The sequence below is a fragment of the Metarhizium brunneum genome, chromosome 7 (assembly GCF_013426205.1).
Source record: "Metarhizium brunneum chromosome 7, complete sequence".
NCBI lineage: Eukaryota > Fungi > Ascomycota > Sordariomycetes > Hypocreales > Clavicipitaceae > Metarhizium > Metarhizium brunneum.
The window spans coordinates 2,113,280-2,127,336 of NC_089428.1; the positions used below are offsets into that span (position 1 = coordinate 2,113,280).

General features: G+C 51.1%; 5 protein-coding genes across 5 annotated transcripts; 4 read left to right on the top strand and 1 right to left on the bottom strand.

Moving 5' to 3' along the window:
• Positions 1 to 24: 24 nt before the first annotated feature.
• G6M90_00g111880 (uncharacterized protein) lies at positions 25 to 2,439 on the bottom strand (the record flags this gene model as incomplete). Its single annotated transcript, XM_014684775.1, has 1 exon — positions 25 to 2,439. The coding sequence occupies one exon, from the start codon at positions 2,437 to 2,439 to the stop codon at positions 25 to 27; it is 2,415 nt and encodes an 804-aa protein (XP_014540261.1).
• A 2,265-nt stretch (positions 2,440 to 4,704) lies between these two features.
• On the top strand, positions 4,705 to 6,539 carry G6M90_00g111890 (uncharacterized protein; the record flags this gene model as incomplete). Its single annotated transcript, XM_014684776.1, has 2 exons — positions 4,705 to 5,542; positions 5,611 to 6,539. 2 exons carry the CDS (start codon positions 4,705 to 4,707, stop codon positions 6,537 to 6,539), a joined length of 1,767 nt encoding a protein of 588 aa, XP_014540262.1.
• A 2,116-nt stretch (positions 6,540 to 8,655) lies between these two features.
• cla2 (Highly reducing polyketide synthase cla2) lies at positions 8,656 to 9,066 on the top strand (the record flags this gene model as incomplete). Its single annotated transcript, XM_014684777.1, has 1 exon — positions 8,656 to 9,066. One exon carries the CDS (start codon positions 8,656 to 8,658, stop codon positions 9,064 to 9,066), a length of 411 nt encoding a protein of 136 aa, XP_014540263.1.
• A 414-nt stretch (positions 9,067 to 9,480) lies between these two features.
• G6M90_00g111910 (uncharacterized protein) lies at positions 9,481 to 9,897 on the top strand (the record flags this gene model as incomplete). The annotated part of the gene is made up of 2 exons (XM_066131841.1): positions 9,481 to 9,687; positions 9,754 to 9,897. 2 exons carry the CDS (start codon positions 9,481 to 9,483, stop codon positions 9,895 to 9,897), a joined length of 351 nt encoding a protein of 116 aa, XP_065987858.1.
• Positions 9,898 to 12,244: 2,347 nt separating this feature from the next.
• G6M90_00g111920 (uncharacterized protein) lies at positions 12,245 to 13,934 on the top strand (the record flags this gene model as incomplete). The annotated part of the gene is made up of 2 exons (XM_014684778.1): positions 12,245 to 12,462; positions 12,518 to 13,934. 2 exons carry the CDS (start codon positions 12,245 to 12,247, stop codon positions 13,932 to 13,934), a joined length of 1,635 nt encoding a protein of 544 aa, XP_014540264.1.
• Positions 13,935 to 14,057: the final 123 nt, after the last annotated feature.

Below are 14,057 nucleotides of genomic sequence, written 5' to 3' on the forward strand. Positions count from 1 at the left end.
CAAGCTATTTATTTCTAGGTTTTCTCATAGCAAGACAACAGTTTCTTTCTTAGTTTCCCACATTTCTCTTTCCTCTTCATGCTGGTAGTCAGCTGCATGTGTTCCTTCTCCCCTCATCAAGCCCAGCACGAAGCAGCTCCCAACCAAGTACCCCATTAGACTCTGCGGTTGTTTTCTGAATCCTTGTAAAGAATCTCGAAGCCGAATAAGATAGGGAAGACTTGACGACTCGAAAACGAACAGTTCGTCCCCAATCCGACTCCCAGGTGGGACCAGGCACATATAACCGGTCCTGGTGAGCGCAAAGCATCGCCCTTGAGTTTGTTGTCGACACACAAAGACGAACTGTGCACAATGCTCTCGGATCTCGGATCTCAAGCTCTGAGTAAGCTCTGCTATCTCTTTCGTGAGCTGTCGTCCTTGTAGCTCTGGTTGGTCCCTCAAGATGCTCGTGTGGACAATGCCATCAAGACGTTGCGTAAGAAGGGTGAGGTTGGACCACAAATCAAATGAATGTCTCAAATCCGAGAGGTTGGGTAGAGTGTTTCTATGGTGATACTCGCGTAAGCCAGCTGCCTTTAGACGGCCTTGTCGAACGTCCCAATCTCTATAGGCGTCTGGCCGGTCGTACTCGAATCCGTCGCCCACCTTCATTTCCCAGTACGAGGCAGGCTCTCCTACCAAGGTCCTAAATATTGCACCCTGCCAGCGAGGGGGGCATTGCCGGTAGTCTCTACTGTATCTTGCCCTCTTCACATCATTTACGCTTAGAAGCGATAGCTGACTTGCAACAACACGACATATCTCGCTGAACCAAGGTCTATCGGGCTTGTCGTGGTCTATCATTTGCGTCATGGCCGAAATGCTATCCACCCGGCAGCCACCAGACACCAAGAGAGAGTTTCCCCGGACCATGTAGTTTGGAGACGCACAAGAGTAGCGCCCGCCGCCCGCGCTGAGTTCCCGCCTGAATCGAGTAAAAGAATCGATGAGACAGTCCGGGAGAGAGCTCCAGTCCGTTACCCACGATGGTAGACTTGTGACAGATCTTGGCCAGCCGACTCCAGCAAACATCAAAATCTCACTCGCGAAATCGTCATTGCCGTCCGTGTAGGCTTTGCCGAGTCTCATAGCTGCCTTGATTGTGTCGGTATAAACTTTCAGAGGCGAATGGCCATAGTCTATCTCGGAAGACTCTATGGCATTTTTTGCGACAGATGCTGAGAGTTCAGGCGATGCTATGCCAACGAGTCCGTAGACGTTGTCGAGGGGATTTGTTGCCCGACAGCCCGCGAAATCTGTCAGAAGGCTGGACACGGTTGACTTGTCGCCACCAGCAAGCTTTCTTTGATGATGGCCTATGGTGGATATCTGTCTTATTCCACGGAGAGTATTAGCAGACGCCCCCTTTTCGAATTGCAAAGCAAAACTGGAGAGCTGAACCTGGAATCGTTCATGGAGCGATTGCGGCCAGTGCTTGTCGGCGAATGCGAGCAATACATTCCAGTCAATAACATAATGACGGAAATGGATTATTGCCTTTTGTGAGGCGGCAAGTTCTTGAACAATCCAGACTCTATTCCAGTATGGGTGACTCAGGAGGTTTTCGAGATGATTTCCCAAGACTGCATTGCTTGATGTAAAGATGTTTTCGCACACGACTTGCATTTTTGCGTCGTGCTCCCATTCAGGTGGTCGTAGAATGCTTTGCATGGTTTTCGGCGGTAGAAGCCACACTCTGACACAGGCAGCGCGCTGGTATATCTTTTGCATGACCCGTATTTGCGTCTTTTTTTCGTGCAAGTCATTCTGGTTGATGCATACGGAATCTATCCACATGTATCGAGACCCAACCCACGGGACGGAGCCATGCAAAATGATGGATGCATTTTCTGTGACGCCAAGATGCGCGTCACCCAGACGGAGAAGCCTGTCGTTCGTCTGACCGTCCCATGTGTACGATACGGCATCGTACGCTGGGCAGTCTTGTAAGGGAAATTGCAACAACTGGAACTTGTGACGGCAAAATGGGCCATTGATTCTCACAAGTCGGACATGGTGTTGCGGCAACGCGGAATACTCGTACCGAGCCAACGATTTGAGCCGGGGAAATCTGATGCCGGTGGCTTGGCTGCTCAGGACATGCCAGACAGCAGGCATCCACCGTTTGGTACAGTGATATCCGAGACTTGTGACAACGCCGTGAATAACGAACCGTCCAGCGTCGTCTGTTGTGCGTCGCGCGTGAAAGAGTGAGATGCTTGCAAAATTCACCATTCCGGTCGCAATAATCGCCGCCCATACTGCCCACCCCGGAGACTTTGCCACGAGGCGCTGGGTATCAACCACGGGTAATTCGAGGAGACGACGTCGCAAGAAATTCAGATGCAGAACGAGAATAACGACAATCGAGTACGCCAGGCTTGCCGCGATTTCCATGGTGCCATGGAGCAATCTGGTGTTTCGGCTACTGTAGATGCTATTGGAAGAGTCTCGGAGCAGACTTTTCCACCAACAGCTTCACTTTGCATTATGATGCGCAGCCCACGGCCTGTTCTGGGACGTACTGTGCCATCATGACGGGGGAATGTCACCAGACTTGACACCACATGTGCAGACTCAGCCCCTCGAACCACGGAAACCAGGCGTCCACTACACTGCGTCATAAAAGCTGAAAACAAGGACCAATCACAGTCAATCGCCTTTCGACGGTGGAATTTACCCCCTTGGCTTGTACAATCAGTTTTTTTAAGTATTCTGTCTGGTTAGATTCAGCGAAGAGCTAGCCTTCACGAGACGTTGTTTCCAACCGACAGAACAAACCTCTGTTCAGACGAAAGGAAACATGCAGAGATTTACGATTGCAACGTCAGCATTATGCCATTGGAAAGAAAACACGTCTAATGGTCACATGACATTGACCTTTGTTTATGTCACGACCGGTGCTCGGACCCATGAAATTTTAGGTAACACAACATCATAATGCAGTCATTTTTTAAGTACCATGAGGGGGAAGTAGATTCTCCTGTCTTTTAAATGTACATTATACAGTTTCACATATTTCTGATACCATGTTTCCTCGCACAGATACAAGATTCGTTAATGTGTATAGAAACGGTTCATCCCATCCCTCTACCCTAATGCCACCTCACCTCGTGTAAATGGAGCATCTGCTAAAGGCGTGGAGACACTAGTGTCTAGTGGGTCTACTTGATATTGCCGATCCAAGTTGTCAAGCAATACCTTCTCTTCGCCTCAATTAAGAACAATCACGATATCAATGGGAGCAGTGTCTGGCTAGAAAGTCCGCAAGGAAGAACTGGACTTTGGTATCGCTATGATTGATAAATAACCCGGATACGGATAGTCTCAATCTTGCATAGAGGTCCTTCGCTATCGGTTTGTACGACTTTATCCGCCGTGGCCGGGGCTTGCTCTAGGGCCCCAAGGCGATATACATGAAACCGCGTCAGCTGGGCCAGTTGTAGCGGCTCGCAATGAATATTAGGGGTCTCGGGGCTGTATTACAAGATTGCTGGTATCGTCATGGTCGGCGGGTGGGTAACATGCGTAGTCCTTGAACCCCCGGCATGAACTTGATTCCAAAGATTCCAAAGTACTCGCCCCGTTCTGGTGGCTGTTCGGGGCGCCACCCCGGCAGAACCCCGACTTAGGCACTGGGTAGAGAGAAATAGTCCGGCATTTCGCGATCGGTCCAAAGATATGCCCTGCCAACCGGTAATACAAACAACCGTCGCAAACTTCGGCCATGAGTGTCTGCAATGTGCAACCACGCTAGCCAAACTACTTGACTTGTCCTTGGGGTGGAAGGAAGGCGTCAGCTTTTGCTAAATCATGGAACGTCCAGTCGTAAATTGGTGACATGGAAGCAAAGGTGCTCAAACCCCCTGGGCATAGAAGGCCGGAAGGGATTGCTATGCGATGGTGCCGAGAAAACAGCTTGCACGCACAGCATGCGCTCAATGGCTGTATACCACGTTTTCTCACCTTGGCACGGACGAATAATGCCTACTAACATGGAAGATTTTTAATTTTACACAGTCAAGGCTGAGTGTTTGTATTGCAGTTTAGTTCCGGCTAGTGAATCCATCACCGACTTAGTGTCCAGTATGGCATGAAGGGCTCCATTACACTGCCCGGCTCAGGCGTCCTAAACAGTCTAGTGTGACTATTCTAGTTGTTATGGTGAGGAATCTTGTAGCTCAGTTATTTATCTTCTACCGCGCGTACCCACAAGGCAGCAGGAGATAATTCTCCGAGTCGTGTCGAGTTGAGTGCCCCTGCACTAACGAAGCATAATAGAGCACAATTCACTCCTGCGCTCGCTCGTATTTCCCAGGGACAGAACAAGTCTGGTTTGTTTTTGACTTGGGTTAGCGTTGGCGGATGTCTGCTGAGCTTTGATGATTAGCGACAAGGATGGTCCCTGTCAAAAATCATGTTCCATATCGACGCGGAACACGGCATGAGCCTCTGTAGTGCCTTCTAGCTTACTGCAACTGTTTGCCAGTAGAAAGGCAGAAAACCGTTTGGAATCACTTGATTGTACTTTGGAATGCTCAACGAATTGACCATACGTATATAACTCCTAGTATTCACCCCGACATGTTGATAGCTTGTTTCAACATACAGTCGAGACTCAAGTCATTCTAAAGCAAACCCCCCTTTCTGCCTTTCGTTAAAATGAAGTATGCCACAAGTCTTGCCGTGCTAGTTGGACTGGCGAAGGCTGGTCCACTGCTAAGTACAGCAACTGTTAACCCGGGCAACTGGCAGCAAGTTCCGTCCAACTTGACTTGGGCCAAACACAATACATCCACATCGACCACCGCATTGTCAAGTATCGTGCCAAATAGCCCCCGACCAACCATCGGAGTCCAAGAGTTCCTCACGCTCTCGCAATCGTTCAAGTTTGAGATCCGCAGTGGACGCTGCGAAATCACCAACCTGCCCGGCAGCGCCGCTGGCTTCTTCTGGCGCGTGGTGTATGACCTAGATCTCAAGGGCAGCTTCCGCTTCGAGACATGCGAGCGAGAACAGCATGGCCGCGTCTTCACCAAGATCCAGGGCCAATACGTCCTCGGCTACGCCGTCAAGTACAGCCAGGTCACGTCAGGCGCGGAGCTGATTTGCGATAGCGGTGTCCTCAGCTACGTCAACGTCCAAAGCTCTGGTGTCGTAGTCACTGCCGTCACCGAGTCCACCGTTATTGAAAAGTACAGCAATACCATGTATGCATGTACCGAAGCCGCTCAATGTGTCCCGTCAAAGTGCGAGAATGGCTGTAAGAAAGGCGTCAAGGACGACAAGGACACCTCTCCCTCTTCCTGTGGCGGCCCCATCCCAAAGCCTGGCTCTTCAAAGCGGGCTCTTTTCTTCCTCGACAGCAACCCAGAAGGCGCCTCCATCATCGGGTTGCCGATCCTGCAAGATGGTTCTTTGGACAAGAGCAGAGCTGTGCGCACGCCAACTGGCGGACGCGGGTCTATTTCTCGGAACATGAATGGAACAGTCAGTGTCGGTAAGTCTGGCCAACATTCTCAGAAAACGGAGCTCAAAGAGCGGAAAACTAACCGACCCCAAATCCAGACCCTCTATTTTCCCAGGACTCTGTCGTGGTCAATGGAAAATACCTCTACACGGTGAATTCCGGCTCCAACACGCTGGCCCGATTTGAAATACCCGACGCGGACCCTGCCAGTCCAAAGCTCGTAGGCGAGCCCGTTCATACCGGCGGCGAATTTCCCAACTCGGTGGCCGTTTCGGACAAGAACGATATCGCTTGTGTCACGAATACCGGAAGACGAGCGGGAGTCCAGTGTTTTAAAACTCTCGACCGTCTCCAACCTTTGGGCGACTACATGCCGCTGCCCATAAACCAGACAACACCCCCCGTCGGCCCTCCGAATTCAGTTTCCGACATCGTCTTCAACCCTTCGCAGACGGCTCTGTTCGTCACCATCAAGGGCAACGGTATGGGCCCCGGCTATGTGTATGCCTACCAAGTCGTAAATGGCCGCATCAACCCGCAGCCCGTCATCTCCCGCCCGCCAGGCCTACTGCTCGATTTCTCCCTAACCTTGCTCTCCGACTCGGCCGGCGTCGTCACAGACCCGGCGTACGGTGCCTCATACATTTCCATCGCGAGAAATCTCTCCGTCGCCGTCTCTAACAAGATCACTGTACCTGGCCAGGGCGCTACCTGCTGGTCCGTCTTCGCGCCCGAGTTTGACGCCGTGTACTTGTCTGACGGCGCGTCGCCCAACATCACCGCGCTTGACCCCGTGTCCGGCAGAACCAGGTTTGTCATCACTGGGGACAGTCGATCCACTGGCTCTTTTGATTCCGCCGTGGACCGCTCGAGCCTTTATGTTCTCCAAGGCAGCGCGGCTGTCGCCGTGTTCCATCTCCAGGGGTCAAAGACCGGCGACCGTACACCTAGCCTGTCTCAGTACCTCGACCTGTCCTCCTTTGGAGCTCGATCTGGCTGGATTGGAATGGCTGTCCATTCTGGCTGAGGTGCTTGTTTGCGCTGATGTAGCTTCTTTTGAAAATCTCACGATACTATAGAGAGCTGAGTTGTGGCTGGCAGGCATTGGGGCGCCATGTTACGGAGATTGGTCTCTTGTATATCTTTCCTGTATATTCTACAATCCTTTTTATCTTGCTTTGAATGAAAGACTATCTCATAGTTTAAATATTTGGATAATATCACCGAGGGGCGATGTTATGATATGTCGCTGGTGAATATATAGCCTAATCGATATTTGTGTTACACGGAAATGGCCCAATGTCAAAGGTAACACCAGGGCTACGGTCACGGGATTAGGGCAGAAGACCCTCGCCGACTTCTTGTATTTATAGAGGCCTTTGGTCCCTCAAGGCCTTGAGGAAAACCAAGGACCTTTGCTACCAAAGACTGTTATTAGATGAATCGAGTCATTGCTCCAAGCGTAAAGCACTTGTCACGGCAAGCTGGACCTGGTAGGCCAGCAGGTAAGCGATTGGAATCGCTTTGAAGCTTGGTGGCGAAATTTCCTTCGCGTTTCAGAAATATCCTGGATTGAAGACCATTCAGTGAATGGAAGGTTGATCTATCTAGGAGCTGGCATGATTGTCATGGCAGTAAATGCTGCGAATCAATTCACAAAGGCAAGCGATAGCGTTGTTGGATTCGACATAAGCGACCAGACGTGTCTTTCAAATGGCCCCTCAACGTCTGGTCTCACGAGACTCAGCCGGCGTGGAGATACAGTCCGTCATGCACCTGGCGTCCGAATCTGCAAAGCCTCTAAACCAAAGATCGCAGTTTCAAGTATTTTCATAGGCGGACGACGACTGGATGGAGTGCTGCAATGGATTCATCCGAGCGAGATATCAGCATGTCGCAAATGAGATTTAAAACGGCAAAGAACAGACCAAGGAGCTCGAGTCGTTTGTGCAACAGGCCGTGCCTCTCTAATGGAACAGGAATGCGTAATCCCCCTTGGCACAGGAAATTGATGAACTGAACGACACTATCATTGCTCCCGGTGCAATTAGAGGCGACGGATTGTACCGAGAAACCTCCCCAGCGTCTAGCTCCCCGTGTAAGGCTGTGCTTGCTGGAGTTTTCGGAATCATCTACAGACGGGCATGCTTCAGGCAGGGGCCAGGCAACCAAGGAGAAATCAAGAAAATCAGGCCATCTAGAGATGTGTGTAGAGCTAGAAGCACCAGGTACAACCGAAAATACCAAATCCGTGGCACGCATTTACAGCCATCCCTAGAGCCGAGAAAAAAACCAAAGGAACCAGAATCCTTGTCACGTTGGATCCACCATGAACCTTGCAATCGGTCACAGCGGTCATATCGACAAGCTATTGGAAGCGTAAAGCCGTACGTGAAATCAGGACCGGAACCCTAGAAGAGGCAATTACTTCGGAACAGAGGACCAGCACAATCTTCGTAGTCTTACCCGAGTTAGGCGGGCCATTCTTGTACTACCAGTCTGACCAGGACAGCTTACGGCAGTTAAAAAACTCTGCTACAGTCTACTAATAACGTTCTATGGCCAACGTCTGCGGGCGAATCAAATACCGGCTTTCCAGGCTAGGCCTAATCCACGGTCTCTCGCGAGCACTTCGCAATGAATACCCTCGTCTCAACATGACCGTTATTGCGGTCGATGCCAAGGTCGGGTTGTCTACACGACAAATAGGCGCCCTTACTCGGCTAGTATACGCGAAGCATGTTGAGCCCAACCTCTTCATATTTGGATGTGGAATATCTTGAGGTGGGAGAGACTTTGTACATTCCCCGCCTTATTCCTGCGACCAGGGTCATGCACGAGATACATCGGAATTCGACAAAACGCACCTCGGGCGAGGTGCTGATCAGGCATACGCCACCGCTCCCACTGACTATTCAGTCCGTCAGTGTTCTCGACGGTCTCTGCTTTGAAGAAGACCAAGTGTACCGGCTGCCTCCGGAAGCAGATGAGATATAAATGCGAAATCACGCAATTGATCTGAACTTTAAAGACTACCTGACCGCGATGGGCAGAATTCCCCATGGTTTTGTGGAACAAGAAGATGCTGGTGTCGTTACTCGGCTAGAATCCGATATTTATTCCAGGAAGGAGATCGTGTCGTCATGACGGCACCGTCGACGTTCAAAACATTGGCCAAGGGCAAGGTTGCTACCCGGATTCCCAATGATGTGAGCTTTTCTCACGCGGCCGCAATACCGGCGCAGTTCGTTGCCGCATGGCAAGTGATACACCGCCTGGCTCGACTCGATGAAGGCGAGACGATTCTAATTCATACGGCAGGCAATGGCACAGTACAGGCTGCGATTCAACTTGTCAAGTCACTCGGCGCCATTGTGTACGCAACCGTGGGATTGGCTGAGAAGAAACAACTTATCATTGACGTATCTCGGGTTCCAGAAGAACACATTTTATATAGTCGGTACGCGAGCTTCGCCAAGGCCAAGCCGCGAATGGACGAGGCGTTGATGTGGTTGTCAACACGTTGGCAGGCGACGAGTTGCTCGCCTCTTTAGACTGCGTCGCGCCGCATGGTCCATTTGTCGAGATGGGCGAAAAGAAGCTCGTTTCAATCACCACCACACCCCTATCTGGCTCGGAGAAAACGTCTCGTTTATTGCAGTTGATGCGTCTGCCTGGCTCAAGGAGCGGTCTACCATCTCCCGTCGAGACTCGCACGCCATCATGGACCTGTTTGGCCAAGGAAAACTTGACTCTGCCCTACCCTTGCACTTTTCTGATATATCGGAGATTGGTCAAGTCTTGAGAGGGATTCACCGAGGGGACAGTGTAGGCAAATTGGTATTCGATATGAGACCCAAATCACAAGTTCAGGTAAGAGAGACACAGCCAGCGATAGCAAGCGATGTAGAAACTAAACCAGCACCCGGGGTCTTTGGGCTTCAACCAGCACCAAACCCAGCTTTTACATGGATCCCAACGCGACATTTGTAATTGCAGGCGGACTCGGAGGCATCGGCCATGTCACGAAACCGGTGGACGAATTGCAGTCCAAGGGGGTGCGTGTAGAGACGCCAGCTTGTGATATCAGGGACTTGGAGCGCACGAGGGAGACCTTTGGCAAGCTGATGCCAGAAATGCCATCCACCAAAGGCGCTCTACAGATGTCCATCGTGGTAAGGGTAGAAAAATACACACGTTTACCTCGTTCCATCACGGCTTGCTAACCGCCTACTCGGTAGGACTGCCTCTTTGACGACCTAGAATACGACGACTGGTCGATTGCCGTGCGCTGCAAGACGGTGCGTCTGTGGTCCGCGAGAGGCCGCTGCAACGGTACAGGGTGGACTCCCTTCTGGTCATTGAGTTTTGGAATTGGATCGTGAAGGAGTTGGACGCAGATGTGGCTGTTTTCGAAGCCTAGGGATCGTCAGCCCGGGCACGCCGAGTATGCTGGTGGCTGGACGAAGCACCATCAAGCATGAGAAATGGTTCTTGGCGGAGCAATCTGTCAGTGTATGCCATCTTGTATGTTTGACGCTATTGGTACAGCGTCTTTCTTGAATATAGATGCGTATGTTGGAAATACCGACGTGGACGCCTTTTCTGTGCCCGGTACATGAACCTACTCGCACAGATTGTACAACTGTCACCAACCTCGTGAACCGTTGAGTCTCAGCGACCACTGGAGAGACGACCACTTGTTCCTCCTCCGGTTCTTCTGTCCAGCAGGTATAATCTGCGCGACCTGCGACGTAATTGCTATCAGATCCATTGTCTCATCAAACAGAAGCACCTGCAGATCCATCCTCCCAGATAGTGATGTTGGAGAGATAATATATCACGACGGTGCTTGCTATCATGACATGGTATTACCGTCTAGTTTGGTAGTTGTTTTTGGTTGGAGTAGTTGGTGACGGGGCCGCTCTTCTATTTAAGCCTTGACGGTCCGGACTCGGGCAGTAGAGCTGTGCAAAGGCGCCGAGAAAACTGTAAAAAAAATAGTAACCTGCCTGGCTAAACACTACATCAGAACACATCATCAAGTTGCCATCACCGTCATGTTGCGGTTATATCTCGACGCATAGTGGCTGCCGGTTCATCCATAATGACGTCCTGTTTTCCCGAGGAAAGACTATCTCTAACCACCGCCATGCCCGTGACATACGATGATTTTGACCTCGAACACATGCAAACAGTGAGACCCTTTGATATTCTAATCGAGCACACCCAACAGAAATCCAAGAATGCTACTTCCAAGTTGGAGCCCACAGATAATTTGCGACAAGGGCGGGGAAAGAGGGCTTAGAGCAATTCAGTTCAATTCAACTAATAACAGTCTTTGGTATCAAAGGTCCTTGGTTTTCCTTAAGGCCTTAGTCGCCAAGGACGTCTTTAAATACAAGAAGTCGGTGAGGGACTTTGCCCTAGGTCTCGTGACCGTAGCCCTTGTGCAACCTTTTGACATTGGGCCATTTCTGTGTAGCATAATTTCTCGAGGTCATGTTGCCGTTGTGGCAGAGATGAAATCTGACTGGAGGGCATAGGGCCTGCACACTGCATTGTACTGTACGCTGACGCTTTGTCCTTGATACATCTTGGTCACATTTCGAAGCAGGCCCAAGGATGGTGATTACCCCATTACCGACGAGCTTACCGTTTACTAATGCGCAGCATGGGGAGATTGCGAAGGCTAGCCGGCCCTGTATGCCGGACAGCCCCAGCATCAGATAAATTAATTCATCTCCTTGTGCACCCGATGGTGCTCTTGAACTAGAGGATCATGTTGCTATTAATGTCCACGGCAGAAATCCACTTTTTCCTGGTAATTTGTGATATATGATGCTTTTGGAACGCTCAGTGTTGTGGTGGTGGCCGATAAGGATGACCTCAAATTCGACGCCTTTCGCTTGCTTGTGGTGACATGTACACTCCCGCAGTGTCGAGGAAAGATGTCCGACTACCTCGTTACATAAATCTTTTCGGATTAGGCTCGGACTGTTCTTACTCTCTAATCGCTGGTGCATCTTGTCAATGTGGTGCGGCTATTGTGAGTTTCTCGTTAGACATGGTCTGAACAATTGTTGCCGAGATGTTGTCGGAATACATACATGTATACATAACACAACATTTCGGCTGCTACGGTAAATCATCCGTGGGTGCTTAGACTTTTGCCCTGCAGTACAGTTGGTAAAATTCCAACAGATGAGGGCATCGTAGCCGAGGCCATGTTACTCTGCTCAAAGGTGTCTTGATGCATGATTCAGCTCAAAAAGCAGCCTGTTCCGAGGATGAGCCCGTAATCTCAACCATGTCTCGCATACATCAGTCCATGCCCCGGAACCCGCAGTTGGCATTGATTGGCCGGCAATGTAATTGCCAGAAATGAAAACTTGTTGGCTCAGGTCGACGGTGCAACCGCGATGTAATAACCCTGCACCGCAGAACCAATCAAGCTTTTCAAGATCAATTGATGACTTCTGATGCCCGTGCCTGCCTTGTCGCTGAAAAAAATGTCTCGGTCGGGCTTCTCCAGCCCACACCTCACACCTTCCGCCCCTCGAATCAAGCATCAACAAGTGCTGGTTCTGCCATCAACAACTTGTGATGATGCGAAATATCATCCCGTTTCCTATCATTCCATAATTGGTGTGAGGCTCAGTACACGCAGATCGATTTCTCGCAACAGAGGCTCGGGTCCTAGACGGGGGGCTCTCCCGATTCTCACCCAGCATGAATTGGCCGTTGTCAAACGCGACTCTCGGCTCCGCGATGAGGGTTTTCTTCGAGTCAGTGGCGGGCAAAATCGCAATTGCCATCATCATTTTGGTCATATGCCAGAGAATGATATGCAGACCAAAGAAACACAACTTGTTTCCAGTCTATGCGACCATTGAGATTGCCGTGGCAAGCTACATTCTGCGCGGAGATGGCTTGGGTCGCCGAATTTTGTGAGTAGAACACCGATGATGCTGATCATCGCCCACGACGCCTAACACGATGCAGCTCGTCTGTCAGACGGTACGGAGGCTCTCTATTCGGCATCACGTCCACCCATCAAATCCTCGTCAATCTTCCCGGGCTGGATCGTTTCATGTCGCAGTCATTCCACACCCTGACGGTCGTGCCCGTCCAGTACACCCTCCTCGCGCGAGTCTTTGGGGCCGTCGACTCACCAGACCTCGAGGTGAAGCTCGAAAAGTCCTTCAAGGATCTTCTCGCACCTGTCGAGCGGCTGTTCCTCAATGACGCCGCCGTCACCGCTGCGGTAGAAAAGGCCCGAGTAGAGGAGCGAGCAGCTTCGTTTGTGACCTTTTCCACTGATCCCGCACACATGAAGCGGTGGGAACGCGCCGCCGACATTCGAGTGATTGCGCCCGGCCCCGGGAAGCGAGCCGTGGTCGAAGCGAACCTCCAGAGCTTGGCCCGCGATTTCGGCGCCTGCATGGCAATCCCTCTCCTCTACGGCGAGGACTTCCTCAACCGGTATCAACAGCTGCTTGAAGACTTTTGGCTGTTTGACAATGGCTTCTTCCCGCTGTTGATGATAGGGGTTCCTCCCTGGGCTCCATTTAAGGCGATCAAGCAGGGGCGGGCGGCCCAAGCCCGAATTCTGCGCGAAATAGAGGCCTTGTACCGGCGAATCGACCAGTATCAGCGAGGAGAGGACGTCGACTTTGGTGCCGACATGTCCGACGTCAGCAGCGCCGCATTGGGCCGAAATAGGGTATATGCGAGAGACGGTTGGTCATTTGCAGAACGCGCCTGGGGAGACTTTGGCATGTTATGGGGGCAGAATGCAAATACGCACCCTTTGCTATTTTGGCTGCTCATCTACGTTTATTCGACGCCGGGCCTCTTGGGTCGAATCCGAGCCGAGCTGGCGCCCCATGTCTGCTTGTCCCGGGCAAACTCCCCCGAAATCATGTCGACGGACCTGGCTGCCCTCTCGCGCAACTGCCAGCTCCTGAAGGCTAGTATATTCGAGACGTATCGGCTGGTGAATGAGCCAACGTCGATTCGGTATGTTGCCAAGCCCACGACTCTCAACGATGGCGGAATCAAGCACAAGCTTCCATCTGGCATGTTTATATCCGCGCCGCTTTCGCTCATCAACCGCGACCCGTTGGTATTCGCGGACCCAGAACGTTTTGTCCCGGAGCGCTTTCTCGAAGTGGATTCAGAGTCTGGTAAATCTGTGGCGCGCTATGGCAGACTCCAGCCCTGGGGCACTGGGCCAAGTATGTGCAAGGGGCGCACGTTTGCGGAAAGGGAGATTTTGTCTTTGGGTGCAGTTATTATTAGTATTTGGGATATCTCTCCTGCAAGCGGAGTGTGGGAGTTGCCGGCTATGATACCTGGGACTGGGGTGAAGAAGCCAAAAAGGGATGTGCGTGTGTTGATTTCGAGGAGAACTGTGTGATTTGTGGGCGCCAATCTCAGAATATTACAATACGCTATACTGATTTGTTATTTTGGAGTGTAGTCTTTTGTTTTCCATGGCTTTCTTGAACTGGAATCACTGCGCAGATAAATCTATGATATC